Below are 15,047 nucleotides of genomic sequence, written 5' to 3' on the forward strand. Positions count from 1 at the left end.
CGATTTCCAGTATAATGGAGCAGCAACCTATTTCCAAGATTATATAAGTATCCCTTTCCTGTAGCAGACCTACCAAGATATGTTATAAACAGGAATTCAGTGTGATTACTTAAACTAATGAAAGATTTTAGCTGGTTCCTGAGTCATATGATATATAAGGCCCTGAAAATTAGCACCACAGAGTCAGTGACACTATATAATAATGGTAAGTTGCATATTAGTTAGCAAAATATATAGTGGCCGTGGTAAAAGTTTACTGTAATATAAATTCTCCAGACTACTAGAAATTGTGGCAAAGCTCTGACCTTGTCTCAGTGGGTGCTGCGCTTCCAGGCAGATTACGCTAGCCTCAGAAGCTCACTGTGACCCTCAACATAGCACTTCTCTCTCTACAGGCAAGGGTCACAGCCTACTGAGCCATTTTCATCATAAGCCAGCAAGGGAAGTGGGAAGTAGCAACCCTCCCTCACACATTCTCTGTCTCACAGTATCTGTGATTAATCATGAGGGGGGGAGCCCGGGCCTATCCTCTACTCCAAGCTCCAGCCCATGGACCCTAGTAGTAGCAGCTATTGGTAGCTGACTTTTTGAAACAGGATGAGTGCAATTCCCTGAGCCACTTCCCCACAGCATCCCCCACTTCCTCAACATCTACTTCACCCTTACCTCAGGGCCTCCTTCCTTGTGCCTGATAGGGTTCGTACTGCCCAGTTTCTCCAGCAGCACGGCTTCCTCCTACAGCTCCTGGCATGCATGCCTAACTGACTAAATGGGAGGCTTTTAACTAGTTCCAGCCAGCCCTTGATTGGCTTCAGGTGTCCCAATCAACCTAGCTATCGCCACTGCGTTCTAGAAGGATCTTAATAAGCCCCCGATGTCTTTATTAACCTGGAGCAACTGCCATTTGGTTACCATGGTAACAGGGATTTGTTTAGTCTGGGGTTAACACACCTGTTTCTTACTACTTTCCTATATCCATCTGGCCTTGCCCCATCACAAAATATAAACTTTATGTCTAGTTTAAAATTGTCTGTAGCATTGTATTATTACACACACATGCAAATCTGAGAAAAGTCTTTGTATTTTGCATAAAATGAAATGGCAGAATTTGACACTCTTTGTAGGAAGACACACTGAAAAATGCCTTTCCACCATAAGAAAGGCACTTCACACTCAAAGGGCATGGCTACACTTGGAGATGTAGAGCGCTTCGAGTTAAACCAGCCTTCAGAGAGCACAGTAGGGAAAACGCTGCACTCTGTCCACACTGACTGCTTCAAGCACACTGGCGTGGCCACATTTGTGGCACTTGCAGTGGCATTGGGAGTGGTGCATTATGGGCAGCTATCCCCACATGCAAATGATTGCAACGTGCTTTTCAAAGGGGGGTAGGGTGGGGTCGACTGTGACAGGGAGTGTGTTGGGTGTACGTGGGGGGAGAGAGAGTGGGTTTTTGGGGGGGCTGACAGCATGTCAGCATGCTGTCTTGTAAGTTCAGACAAGAGCAGACCCTCTCTCTACCCCCCGCCCCTCTTTCTCACACACAGCATTCCACAGTAATGATTGATTTGTCTCGGAGCAGATAAGCAGCCGGATGTCAGAAACGGAGCTTTCAAAGGGCACTTCCACATTCCTGCAGCGATTCAAAACAATGACAAGAATGGCCATTTGACTTAAGGGAATTGTGGGATGTTTCTGGGGGCCTAACAGAGCGCAGTAATGCAACACCTCGATCACACTGGTGCCACAGCACTCTAGTGGGGCCGCAGCAAACATTATTCCTCTCTCCGAGGTGGAGTACCGGGAGTGCTCTAGCCGCGGAGTCAGAGTGCTCTATGTGCCTTGCCAGTGTGGACAGGGAGTGAGCTAGTGCACACGGGGCTCCTTTATTGCGTACTAACTCACAAGTGTAGTCAAGCCCCAAAACAAAACAAACACCCCAACCCAAGAGGAGTTTTAATTCCATAGAGAGAGAAGTACCAGAGATGCTATTAAAGTCTCCTAGGGACTTTGCTATTCTTGTGGATTTTATGTGAATGGCACTCAGGTCCCATGGTGATTGGAGGCAGTATAAAACCCTAAGATAGATATTAAAAATACAACTACAATTATTAAAATAATGATTGCCATCCTAACACATAGTACATCCTTCCACGGTGTTGCATCCAGCATGGGGAGTTCTATATCATGCCTCATCTTGAGAGATGGAGGAATTGATCACAGAATTAAAAATTAGTGATTGCTTAGGTGCAAGTGATCAAGGCTTGATTATACTTGGTATATGCAAACAGAAATAAAGACCAAATCACTAATATATTTGTTACTTTAAAACTGCCAATTTCACAAAAATTAAAAAAGTGAGCAAATCATCTGTGAGAAAGAATTTAAACAGAAAAATGTGCATAATTGTGAACTGTTTAAGAACACTATATTATGTGACCCAAAAGCTGCAACCTGTCTTAGAGGGGGAAGTGAAAGCAGCCTCTTTAAAAAATAAAGGAGAGAAGGTTAGGGGGGAGGCAATTGAGTGCAATGAATATAAGTTAGAAGCTAGGAACTGTAGAAACTTGACAAGGGAAGCAAAAGGACACAAGGCAAAATCTATGGCAGGCAGAGTTAAAATATTTTTTTTTCAAGTAATTAGGAACAGAAGGAATGGTATTCATCCATTACTGGATGGAAATGTTAATAATAATGTAGAAAACACAGACATGTTCAATAAATACCTGTTCTGTATTTGGGAAAAGGCTAAATGATGTATTCATATCTTGTGAAGATAATGAAATACTTTACATTACAACAGTAACTCTGGAGAATGTTAAACTGTGACTATTGAAGTTAGACTTTTTCAGCAGGTTTGGATAATCTGCATACAAGAATTTTAAATAAACCAGCCAAGGAGCTCCTTGGACAGTTAATGTGGATTTTCAATAAGTCTTTGAGCAGTGGAGAAGTTACAGAGGACTGGAAAAAAGCTAATGTTATGTCAATACTTATTAAGGGTAAATGGGATGACTCAGGTAATTGTAAGTCAACCTGATGTTGAACCCAGGCAAAATAATGCAATGGCTGATATGAGACTTGATGAATTGAAGGAAGTTAATATAATTAATATCAATCAACACTGGTTAATAAAAAATCGATCTTGTTAAGCTAACTTGATATCTTTTTGATATACATTTACTTGATAAAGGTAATAGTGTTAATGTAATATGCTTAAGCTTCTAGAAGGCTTGGCACTACATCATATTTTGATTTAAGAAACGAACTGGCTCATAGGTCTCACAGTGTGATTGTAAATGGGGAATCATTGAGTGGGTGTGCTTCTAGAAGGGTCCTGCAGGGATCAGTTCTTCAGCTGATGCTATTTAACGTTTTTGTCAATGTTCTGGAAGTAAACATAAAATCATCGCTGATCAAGTTTGCAGATGACACAAAGATTGGGGAAGTGGTAAATAATGAAGAGGACAGGTCACTGATACATAGCAATCCAGATAGCTTGGTAAACTGGGTGCTAGCAAGCAGTATGCGTTTCAATACTGCCAAATGTAAAGTCATTGTAAATATCTAGGAAGAAAGAATGCAGCCCATACAGGAGGGGGGACTCTATCCCAGGAAGCCACGAGTTGGGGGTCATGGTGGAAAATCAGCTGAACATGAGCTCCCAGTGCAGCGCTGTGGCCAAAAGGGCTAATGTGATCCTTGTCTGTATAAACAGCTAAATCTTGAGTAGGAGTAGAAAGGTAGAAGAGATTACTTCTGCATTTTCCACTGATGTGACCTCTCCTGGAATATTATGTCCAATTCTGGTGTTCATACTTCAAGAAGTATGTTGGAAAAATGGTGTGGGTTTAGAGAAGAGCCACAGAGAATGCAAATGATTAAAGAATTAGAAAAGCTGTCTTATAGTGAAAGGCTCAAGGAGTTCAGTATATTTACCTTATCAAAGAGGAAGTTAATGTGTGACTTGATCACAGTTTAGAAGTACGTACATCGGGAACAAATATTTGATAATAGAGGACTTTTCAGTTTAGCAGACAAAGGTATAACAAGATGAAGTGGCTGGAAGTTAAAGCTAGACAAATTTAGAGTCGAAATAAGGCCTACTTTTTTAAACAGTGAGGATAATATAACCATTGGAACGATTTACCAAGGGTATTGGTGGATTCTCCACTATTGGAAAATTTTTAATCAAGAATTACAAACATAAGGAAGTACTTCAAAACACAATGCACAGTCAACTTGTGAACTTGTTGCCAGAAGATGTTGTGAAGGTCAAAAGTCTACTTGGGTTAAAAAAAGAATTAGATAAGTTCATGAAGGATAGGTTCATCAATAGCTATTAGCCAAGATGGTCAGGGATGCAACCACATGTTTTGCGTGTACCTAAACATATGACTGTCAGAAGCTGAGACTGGAGGCAGGGGATAGTTTACTCGATAATTGGCCTGTTCTCTTCATTCCCTCTGAAGTGTCTGGCACTGGCTACTTTTGGAAGACAGGAAACTGGGCTAGATGTATCATTGCTCTTACCCAGTATGGCCATTCTTATGATATTGGATGTTTTTCTAAAACATGTGCTCTAGTTCAAACATGCCTAACTCTGCTCCCATTCAAGTCAATGATAAAAACCCCATTTCTGATATCTAGAGGTTTCTTTCAACCTTGAAAGATTTTCTGAATGATAGGAGAACATTTATTATTTTAATAATTGCAGCTATGTTCTTCGGTACGTCTATGTGTGTGTGTGTATGTAAGCATGTCCTTGATGAAGAACATATTACCATAAGAAGGCTCTATCTGATGCACCCTCCTTTGCTTCTGTCTCTCCAGAAATATGAGTTATGTTTCTTCCAAACACTGGTATAACAATAGGAATGGGAAAGTGTGTTCCAGAGTCTCAGTTGTTTACTTATGCAGCTCACATTCCAAAAGGTGTGGTCCCCGCTGAGATGGAGAATATGCCAATGGATTTTTGGATTTGATTGGACATAGAGTAGAGATTTACACGTTTGGAATTTTTGTGCATTACGCCAAGTAATTATTGCTGTACTGTGATCTAGTAATTAAAAAGAGTAGGGAACTGAAAGTTATATAGTAAATACTAATATACTAAATAGTAAGATGGGTGAACTTGAGTGGCTGGTATTAATATTGATATAATAGACATCACATAAACTTGGTGGAACGGGGGTAACCAATGGGACTCAGTCATATCAGGGTACGAAATATGTAGGAATGACAGAGTTGGTCGTGCTGGTGAGGGAGTGGCACTATATGTGAAAGAAAGCACAGAGTCAAATATATTAAAAATGTTAAATGAATCAAACTGTACCATAGAATCTCTGTGGATAGAAATTCCATGCTTGAATAATAGGAGTATAGCAGTAGGAATATACTACAAACCCCCTGACCAGGATGGTGATAGTGATTATGAAATTCTGAGGTAGATTAGAGAGGCTACAAAAACAGAAATCCCAATAATAATGGGGGATTTCAATGATCCCCATATTGACTGGGCACGTGTCACCTCAGGACGGGATGCTGAGATAAAATATCTAGACGCTATTAATGACTGCTTCTTGGAGCTGCTAATCCTGGAACCCACAAGGAGAGAGGCAATTCTTGATTTTGTCCTAAATGGTGCACAGGATCTGGTCCAATAAGTAAATATAGCTGAACCGCTTGGTAATAGCAACCATAATGTAATTAAATTTAACATCCTTGTGTGAGGAGAAATACCAAAGAAGCCCCCCACAGTAGCATTTAACTTAAAAAGGGGGAACTATACACAAATGAGGAAGCAAGTTAAACAGAAATTAAAAGGAACAGTTGCAAGATTGAAAGGCCTGCAAGCAGCATGGAAACTTTTTCAAAACACCATAATAGAGTGTCAAATTAAATGTATACCCCCTCCCCCCAATAGTAAGAGTACTAAAAAAACAATGCTACTATCAACAAAGCAAAAGAGGCATTTAGAGGCAAAAAGGGATCCTTTAAAAATTGGACGTCTGTCCTCCTTTGTGTTTTCTTCAATAGGATTTAATTCGGGCAAGTCAAGTGCAAAAATATAATTAGACAGGCCCAAAAAGAATTGAAGAGCAACTAACAAAAGAAACACAAAAACTTACAGCAATCTTTTTTTATATTACATCAGAATCAGGAAGCCTGACAGACAATCAGTGGGGCCACTGACAAGGCTGCTGCAGAGAAGCTAAATGAATTTTTTTGCACCAGTCTCCATTGCAGAGGAATTGAGGGAGATTCCCACACACAAGTCATTCTTTTTAGGTGCAAAGCTGAGGCAGTGTTCCTGACTGAGGTGCCAATAGAGGAGGTTTTGGAACAAATTGATAAATTTAACTGTAGTATGAAACCAGGACCAGATGATATTCACCCAAGAGTTCTGAAGGAACTCAAATGTGAAATTGCTTTATAACCTATTGTTTAAATTGGCCTCTGTACCAGATGACTGGAGGATAGCTAATGTAATGCCAATTTTTAAAAAGGCTCCAGAGGTGATCCTGGCAATTAGAGGCTGGTAAACCTAACTTCAGTACCAGGAAAATTGATTGGAAGAATAGTAAAGAGCAGAATTATCAGAGACACAGAGGAACATGATTTGTTGGGAAAGAGTCAACATGACTTTTGTAAAGTGAAGTCATGCCTTGCCAATCTATTAGAATTCTTTGAGGGAGTCAATAAACGTGGACAAGGGTGATCCAGTGGATATAATGTACTTGAACTTTCCAAAAGCCTTTGACAAGGTCCCTCACCAAAGGCTCTTAACAGGCACTGTCAGAGGTACAGAGAGGCCAGGGCCACTTTCAGCTTTTGAGGCCCCTAACCATAATAAAAAATGACAACACATGAAAACAAAATAGTGCACCAAAAAAAGAGTGAGACATAATTTCAATATTTTTTTTATTTAGCAAATGCTTTTCTAGCCTTTTTCTTTGCAAATGCTCTAATTATTGAGGAAAAATCTACCTTTCGTGCAATGTCATAGTTGATATTAACATAGGGTGACCAGACAGCAAGTGTGAAAAATCGGGACCGGGATGGGGGGTAATAGGAGCCTCTATAAGAAAAATACCCAAAAATAGGGACTGTCCCTATAAAATCGGGACATCTGGTCACCCTATTAACAGGGCCGGCTCCAGGCACCAGCCGAGCAAGCTGGTGCTTGGGGCGGCAGCTTGTAGGAGGCGGCGTTCCACCTAATCCTAGGGCGTCAAGGCCGCTTTTTTTTTGTTTTTGTTCCGCTCCGGCCGCCCTGTAGGGGGCAGCGGTGTGGAGGACGGGAGCGCCCTGCAGCAAGCCCGGCAAGGCAGCTCGCGTCCTTCCCTCCCAGCCGACCGGAGTAGTGTGGAGCCCTCCCGGCAGGGGACATGGCGGGGGGGCCGCGTGGCAGCTCCCTGCTGTAGCCCTGGCTGCCCCCCTTCTCTCTCTCCCCCCGCTAGCCAGGGCACATCTGTAGCACAGGGACTCCCCCCTGCACCCTGGCTCCGGCAGTGCAGCAGGTTTTTTTTGTTTGTTTGTTTTGCTGCGTTTTTGTTTTGTTTTGTTTTTTGCTTGGGGCGGCCAAAAAGCCAGACCCGGCCCTGGATATTAAGCATGGCGAGCCCATTCAAATGCTCTTGTCCCTTAGTTGAATGGTGATAGTTCTTTACCTGCTTCAACACGTTGAAGGTGCGTTCACCTGAAGCTATTGATGCAGGCAAACTGACAAAAATATGCAATGCAATTGTGATATTAGGAAACACCCCAGAGAGTTCAACTTCAAGTATTTCTTGAAGCAATTCCTTTGGCTTGCAATCCAATTTTAAGGTCATGGAATATATTCGTTTGAGGAAGATGACCTTGTCACTGAGATCTTTTGAGATTTCTTTGTTGTACTGTTGCTGAAATTGTTCAGTTGCAGAAAGTAGATCTTCATTATTCAGTCTGTTGAACTGCCAAAGAAACCCAAAAAGGGTACAAATTAGTTGCAGTGACTCAAATCAATTTGTAAAACCTGATTGAATAGAGTCAATGATGACAAGGAAGACATTGACCCTATAATGCTGCTCAGCATCAGATTCAGGAGGTAAATTGTGATTGGGGGAGAATTCAGATGAAATGCCAATATTCTGTGTTACGAATTTGGACTCAGTCAGGATTGCATCCCATTGTTCGCAAATCTACTGAATGTAATTGATAAGACTTTCAATGTAATCCCTCTCAACATCAAGTGTAGCATTGTGTGCTTCAATTATCAGATTAGTTTGGTAGATCATTGTAAGTAGCTTCATCCACAAAGATGACATCAGAATGCATTCGAATTTGGACGTGTGCTTCTGAATAGACTGAAATTCAGTTCGAGCCTGTGCAGTGAGATTGAGAGATTCAAGCTCATTTAAAGCCTTTCTCACTGAATTCAAATGCTGCACAACTGATTGAACACCATCAATCCGTGCAGGCCATCTAGTTTTGGACATCCTATGCAGTGAAACAGGAAGATATTGCTTCAGAATTTCCCACCTTTGTGGACTGCTACTGAAGGGATTGTACATTTGCTGAACAGTTCCAAAGTAAGTAATTGGCTCCTTGCATGATTCAGCACAGTCAACACATACAAGGTTTAGTGTGTGGTTTCCACAGCTGGAGAAAATACAGTTTGAATTATGCTGAAGCAGAACTGTTTGTGCACCTTTGTACTTCCCAGCCATATTAGATCCATTGTCATAGGCTTGACCAATGCAGACTTGAAAGTCTAACTTAACTTCTAGAATTGCTAGTACTTGAGCAGCAATTTCTTTCCCAGTTTTTCTCATGAAATTATCAAACAAAATAAACCTTTCTTCAATTGAAAGTTTTGAGCTGTCTACAATCTTAATATATCAAATAACCATAGTAGTCTGTTTCTTGTGAGAACAATCTGGAGTGGCATCAACAATGATTGAAAAATACCTGGCATTTTGAATCTCATCAAGAATTGTTGTTTGTACGAATGACCCACATAGCTCAATAAACTAGTTTTGTATGTGGGTGGAGAAATAATGGACTTGCATGCACTTTTGAGTCTCTTGCAATTCTCGAACACATTTAACATGCGCTGATAAAAGTGGGTCATATTTGCTGAGGAGCTCAACTATGCCTAGAAAGTTTCCATTTGCACAATCACCAATACGCTGACTGGAACCAAAGAAAGCCAATCCCCGCTCAGAAAGAAAAAGGATGCCATTCAGGATGCACTCAAGAAGTTTTTTCCAGTTAATAGTTTCTGTAGCGAGTTCAGTAAAGACTAAATTCTCAGCTGAACTTTCAGTTGATGCTGCCGTACTGGCTGATTTCCATGCAACATAGTTTTCTTTGTGTGTTGTTGAACTCTCATGTGATGGTATTCAGTCTTTCAACTTTCTCCAACATCTGTTGATGCTCCATCCTGATTGATCAGAGAGAACCGATGCATTTGCAGCACTTTTGTTCAAAATGAAGCAAGGTGCACAGTACTGAGATTGTTTGTTTTTCCGTACTCCATCATAACCAGTCTCTTGTGCAGGTCTGACCATTGGGAAGAGTTTTTGTCAGCAGACACGTAGGAAAACATGATTATCAGCATCTCGTGGAATGTTACTTGGAATTTGAAAACAACTAATTTGAAGAAGAGATTGCATTTGGGCTGCATTGTTCTTGTCAGTAATTCCAATGTCAGTCACAGTCAAACCTGTAGTGCTCATGAATTGCTCTTGCTGCGTAAGATCTACAACTTCCTATTGCTATTGAGTTTCTTGATCGTACACAGGCTCTTTTGCTGCATCTGTTACTGTTGGCATATCTCCTTGACTACTGTCCTCATGTTCAGATATTGGCATTGAAATATCACTTGTTGCAGTTGCGGAGTTTTCATTATCTGTAGCATTGTTTGTTGGGTAAGGTGTGTTTTCCAGTGTTTCAAGAAATGAAGTTATTGACTTTGAGCTCTTAGCTGCTGCTTGCACCACTTTCAAATCTCCTCTTAATAGTGATCTATCTGGTCAATATGTAGCCTATCCACACTTGAAATATTCTGCTGTAAATAAGTAGCTTATCTACACTTGAAGTCTTCTACTGTAAACATGTACACAAATGCTGAAAAGACTTAAAATGAAGGAATATTAATTAAGAACAGAAAATGAAACCGTCAGATAGGTTATTATCCTTATCATTGAATCAAAACTCAAGCACGCAAGGTATAATATAACAGGCTGAGCTGAAGACAAAGGTATGACATATATATATATATACAGTAAAAACAGACATGGATACACACAGAGGGATAATGTCCAAAAATTTCAAATGTGTGTCCTCATGAAACTCACTGTACAAGATTGTCCTCACAAATTTTCACCTTGAATCTGGGCCTGTAGACTACAAAAGCCTATGATGATGGCCAGGCTACCAAGCTAAGGCTTAACCAACCAACCAGTCATCTCTTTTAGCTACCCTATGAAGATAATAATGAGGAATTCTCACACATAAATAATTCCTTAATCAACTAGACGTGAAACTATACAGACACTGAAATGTAACAATTCTCTCAACATGCACTTGATCCAGCACCAGCCACTAGTAATGGTTTGTTTCTATAATCAGGTGATCTGAGAGGACACATTCATCACTGTCTAATCTTGTACCATCAGAACTGATATATTTTTATTAATATTTATGAATATTTTAAACTCTTTAATATGAAAAAATCTATATCATGTGATACAGGAGAGACAGGGAGTAGTGGGAGAGTGGTAGGGGGAAATATCTAAGCCCTAGGCTAATTAAGGCATGGTTCCCTGTAGACTAGGGAGGGTAGCTACAGCTTGTTAGCAACCTAATAAAACCCCCTGCTTCAAGCAGTCAGGGGAGAAGGAGGAAGGAGAGCGGACTGGAGCTTGGAGATGTGCTGTGAGACTTGGAAGATCAGAAAACCAGAGTAAGGGAGACCCTGCCCCAGCCGGGGAGGGAGACTCCCTCCTCCAGCATTTAAGGACCAAAGGTACCCCACCCAAGGGGGAAGAGGGTAAGAACCCGCAAGGGTTGAGAGGGGCTGGGGCTCAGATTAAGGAGCAAAACCAGACCACTCCCCACTTTCCTCCTTTATCACCTTCCCGGGCCACTAGTGGGGCCCTCGGTGCCCCAAGAGCAGGGCAAGGGGTAGCATCTTAGCCCCCCGCCAAGAAAAGCGCAGGACCCACCATACTACATTGGCCATCTTGTCACAATCAGTTAACAAAAAAAATGTCTTTTACCAAATCACATCTCTTATTTGCTTAAATTTGCAGCTCTAAGCTGAGAGAGTGTGTCACATTTTGGTCCAATACAGATGTGCATAAAAACAAGTTGTGAAACTTATCAAATGCCAAAAAATTAACAAGTGTCTAAATTGGAGACCCCCTTAAGCTTGAGGCCCAGGCCAAATGGCCCTCCTGGCCCCTCCTCTGATTGGCCCTGGATCTTAAACAAAATAAGCAGTCATGGGATAGGAGGAATTAGGGAAGGTCCTCTCATGTTCAGTAACTGGTTAAGACAGGAAACAAAGGGCAGGAATAAATGATCATTTTTCAGTGGAGAGAAGTAAATAACAGGGTTCCCCACGGATCTGTATTGGGACCTGTGGTGTTCAACATTCATAAATGATCTGTAAAAAGGCATAAACACTGAGGTGACATAGTTTTGCAGATGATACAAATTTAATCAAGATAGTTAAGTCCAAAGCAGACTGCAAAGCATTGCAAACGGAACTCACAAAACTGGATGACTGGGCAACAAAATGGCAGATGATATTTAATGTTGATAAATGCAAAGTAATGCATATTGGAAAACATAATCCCAATTATACCGCTAAAACGATGGAGTCTAAATTAGCTGTTACCACTCAAGAAAGAGATCTTGGGGTCACTGTGGATAGTTCTTTGGAAACATCCACTCAATATGCAGTGGCAGTCAAAAAGGCTAACAGAATGTTCATCACCATTAGGAAAGGGATAGATATTAAGACAGAAAATATTATAATGCCACTATAGAAAGCCATGGTACATCCACACCTTGAATATTGCATGCAGTTCTGGTCATCCCATCTCAAGAAAGATATATTAGAATTGGAAAAGGTACAGAGAAGGGTAACAAAAATGATTAGGGGTATGGAACAGCTTCCATATGTGGAGAGATTAAAAAGACTGTGTCTGTTCAGCTTGGAAAAGAGACAACTAAAAGGGGATATGATAGAAATCCATAAAATCATGAATGGTGTGGAGGAAGTGTTTAAGGAAGTGTTAGTGTTATTTACCCCTTCACATAACACAAGAACCAGGAGTCACCCAATAAAATTAACAGTCAGCAGGTTTAATAAAAACAAAAGAAAGTACTTCTTCATACAACATGCAGTCAACCTGTGGAACTCATCACCAAAAGATGTTTTGAAGGCCAAGAGTATAACTGGGTTCAAAATAAGAGACTTATGTAAGTTCATGGAAGATAAGTCTATTAACGTTTAATGGTCAGGGATGGAACCCCATTGTCCTCTGATGGCTAGATGCTGGGACTGGATGACGGTGGTTGGATCACTCGATAATTACCGTGTTCTATTCATTCCTTCTGAAGTGTCTGACATTGGTCACTGTGAGAAGACAGGATACTGGTCTAGATGGACCATTGGTCTGACTCACTATGGCCGTTCTTATGTTCTTATAATTTGAGTTAGGACACTTTTTGAGTTCTGCTCCCACTGCTGCCACTGACTTGCTGTAAGATCTTTGGTATATGGCTTTTAAATTGTGTATATCATCAGTTTCACCACCTATAAAATTTTATCCCGCCTGGCAAGGAGAACCCAGTTATACTTTTGGTGTTCTAAATATCCCTGTCAAGGGTGGTGGTAGATTTGTAAAGCACTGTGATAGTCTCAGATGAAAGGTGCTACGTAAGTGGTTCATATCTGTGCAGTGCAAACCCTCAAAAGCTTCTACTAAGTCATAAACCAAACCTATTAAGTGCCAAAGGAATATTGTTGCTTGTGTCTGGTCACTGAGTACAGAGTGAATGGCTTAGACATGTTCCTATCTATAGTCTATATTTTTGTTTTTAAAGCTCTCTTTTTATATCTTTTGTAGATCACATTAATGGATGCCAACTATGTCATGGATGAGACTCTTGGCACATCAACATTTCTTATATCCTCTCTGAAACTGGGGGAGAAGAAAGAAGTTCCATTTACTTTTAATGAAGTAAGTTGCAAATCTCGATAGCTTGGCCTGCTTTGCTAAAGTCTCAAACATGATGATGAATGTTAATGCAGTAGCAGCTGACTTGAAATCTGGTATTTGGAAAGTCAGAGCACACAATGTAAGTCTTTTTTCAGGTTTCTTATATTTAGCTACACAGTATTCTGGTTGGGTAACAGCCTGGGAGTTTTGCTTGTTCCTAGATCACATAGAAGCTATTGCTTTTGTAGCAGATTACATGCTACCCAGGTATGTACTATCATGCCCTGACAGCTTTTCCAAAAGGACCTCACTTTCTCCTCACTGATGCTGATTTCAAGCAAGTAACTGGTTAAGGCCTTTTTGATAAATCAGTTAAGAAATGTATATAAGGTATAATTTACTGCAGCTTGAGAGTTGATGTAATTCTAACACCATCTCTTTTGGAAGTTATTGCTTACCTGAGTACTTGTGTCTTATGAATGCTCTGGTTAATACCTGGTCTTTTTCACTTTTCGGATGACTCTTCTGTATTGGTGTCTCGGTCTGCCATGTTACAGAAATGAGACTTGAATCATCATTTAGTTAGGAAAGAGGAGAGATAGAGGGAAAGGGGTTGATGTATCTGAAATTAATTGAGAACAATATGCTTTATATATATTGTGTTAATGTTAAGTTGCTGTCAAATTGCAAATACTTTTTTTTCTATGGATGGAGTCATTTAGTTCACTAATTTTCCTTTACATTAGACAATGAGTAGGGGAAAGCCTTGTTTAAAGAAATCAAACTATGATGAGCCTTACGAGTAGAGCTGTGCAAATAACTGATTTTTCAAGTTCAATGGTGGTTCTGAAAAACCAGAAAGAAAAAAAAAATCAGTTCAGGTCCAACCAAATCGAAACCAAATTGAAAAAAATCAGAAAAATCAAAATCAGTTTCAGGTCTATACCAGGTCTGTTCAAACCAAAGTCTTCTATATTCTAGCAGGGAGGACAGTGGGGGTGGCAGCAGTACCTCCTCCTCCTCTGGCCATTTTGTGTCAACTTCACAGATTGTGTTGAGTCAACCAAGGCTGCATTTTTTTATTAAATAAACTATTCATTAGAAATTTTTTACACAGCTCTACTTATGAGAGAATGGTGAGGAATTCCAAATCAGGTTGAACTCAACATGCACAACTAATATACACCAGCTGTGCCTAATATTTGTATTTGTCATAGAGAATGGAGTGCTGTTGACTCTGGCATTTCACTTTTGGAGTCTGTTTAATATTCAGTGTGTACATTCTTAAAGCCAGTGCATCACTGCATGTTTTCACTATGGCCTTCTAAAGGTCTTACTGGTACTCCACCTTCTAGGGGCAGGTGCTATGTGGGAGAGTTGGTTACTCATAAAAGAGTACAATAGCAGACATATTTCCCTTGTGTGTCAGAGAGTTCAGGGGGGTAGAATTGCTCCTAGTGCTCGCCTGGTTCCAGCTGCTTCTTACACTGAGCCATGCCTAACAGACATGATCTATCCTTAAGGATCAGGCATTGACATTTTTTCAACTTTTTGCTTTCAAACCCCACCAGAAATACAGTTTGGTTAAAGAATATTTGTATTGGTCCTTTTAGCTTTGAATATATAGTGAGGTTTTGTTGGCCTGGTTATTCAAAACAGGCAGAAAACATCTTATTCTTTCTCTTTGACATTCATCAGCTGTGATAAATTCTTCTCTTACCTTTTAGTCTTTATGCATGCCTAAAGAAGTTAATTAAAATTTTGTAACATTATCATTATTATTATAATGTGCAAGGGCTGCGGGCTTGGACACTTTATCTTTTAAAT

General features: G+C 40.4%; 1 protein-coding gene across 1 annotated transcript in view; it reads left to right on the forward strand.

Moving 5' to 3' along the window:
- PLA2G4A (phospholipase A2 group IVA) overlaps positions 1–15,047 on the forward strand; it is a 131,509-nt gene that overhangs the window by 63,587 nt on the left and 52,875 nt on the right. Inside the window, exon 5 of the mRNA XM_034779552.1 lies at positions 13,128–13,241. Coding sequence (XP_034635443.1) covers positions 13,128–13,241 — 114 coding nt within the window. The remainder of the gene's footprint in view (positions 1–13,127; positions 13,242–15,047) is intronic.

This window comes from Trachemys scripta, chromosome 8, assembly GCF_013100865.1.
Source record: "Trachemys scripta elegans isolate TJP31775 chromosome 8, CAS_Tse_1.0, whole genome shotgun sequence".
Lineage (NCBI taxonomy): Eukaryota > Metazoa > Chordata > Testudines > Emydidae > Trachemys > Trachemys scripta.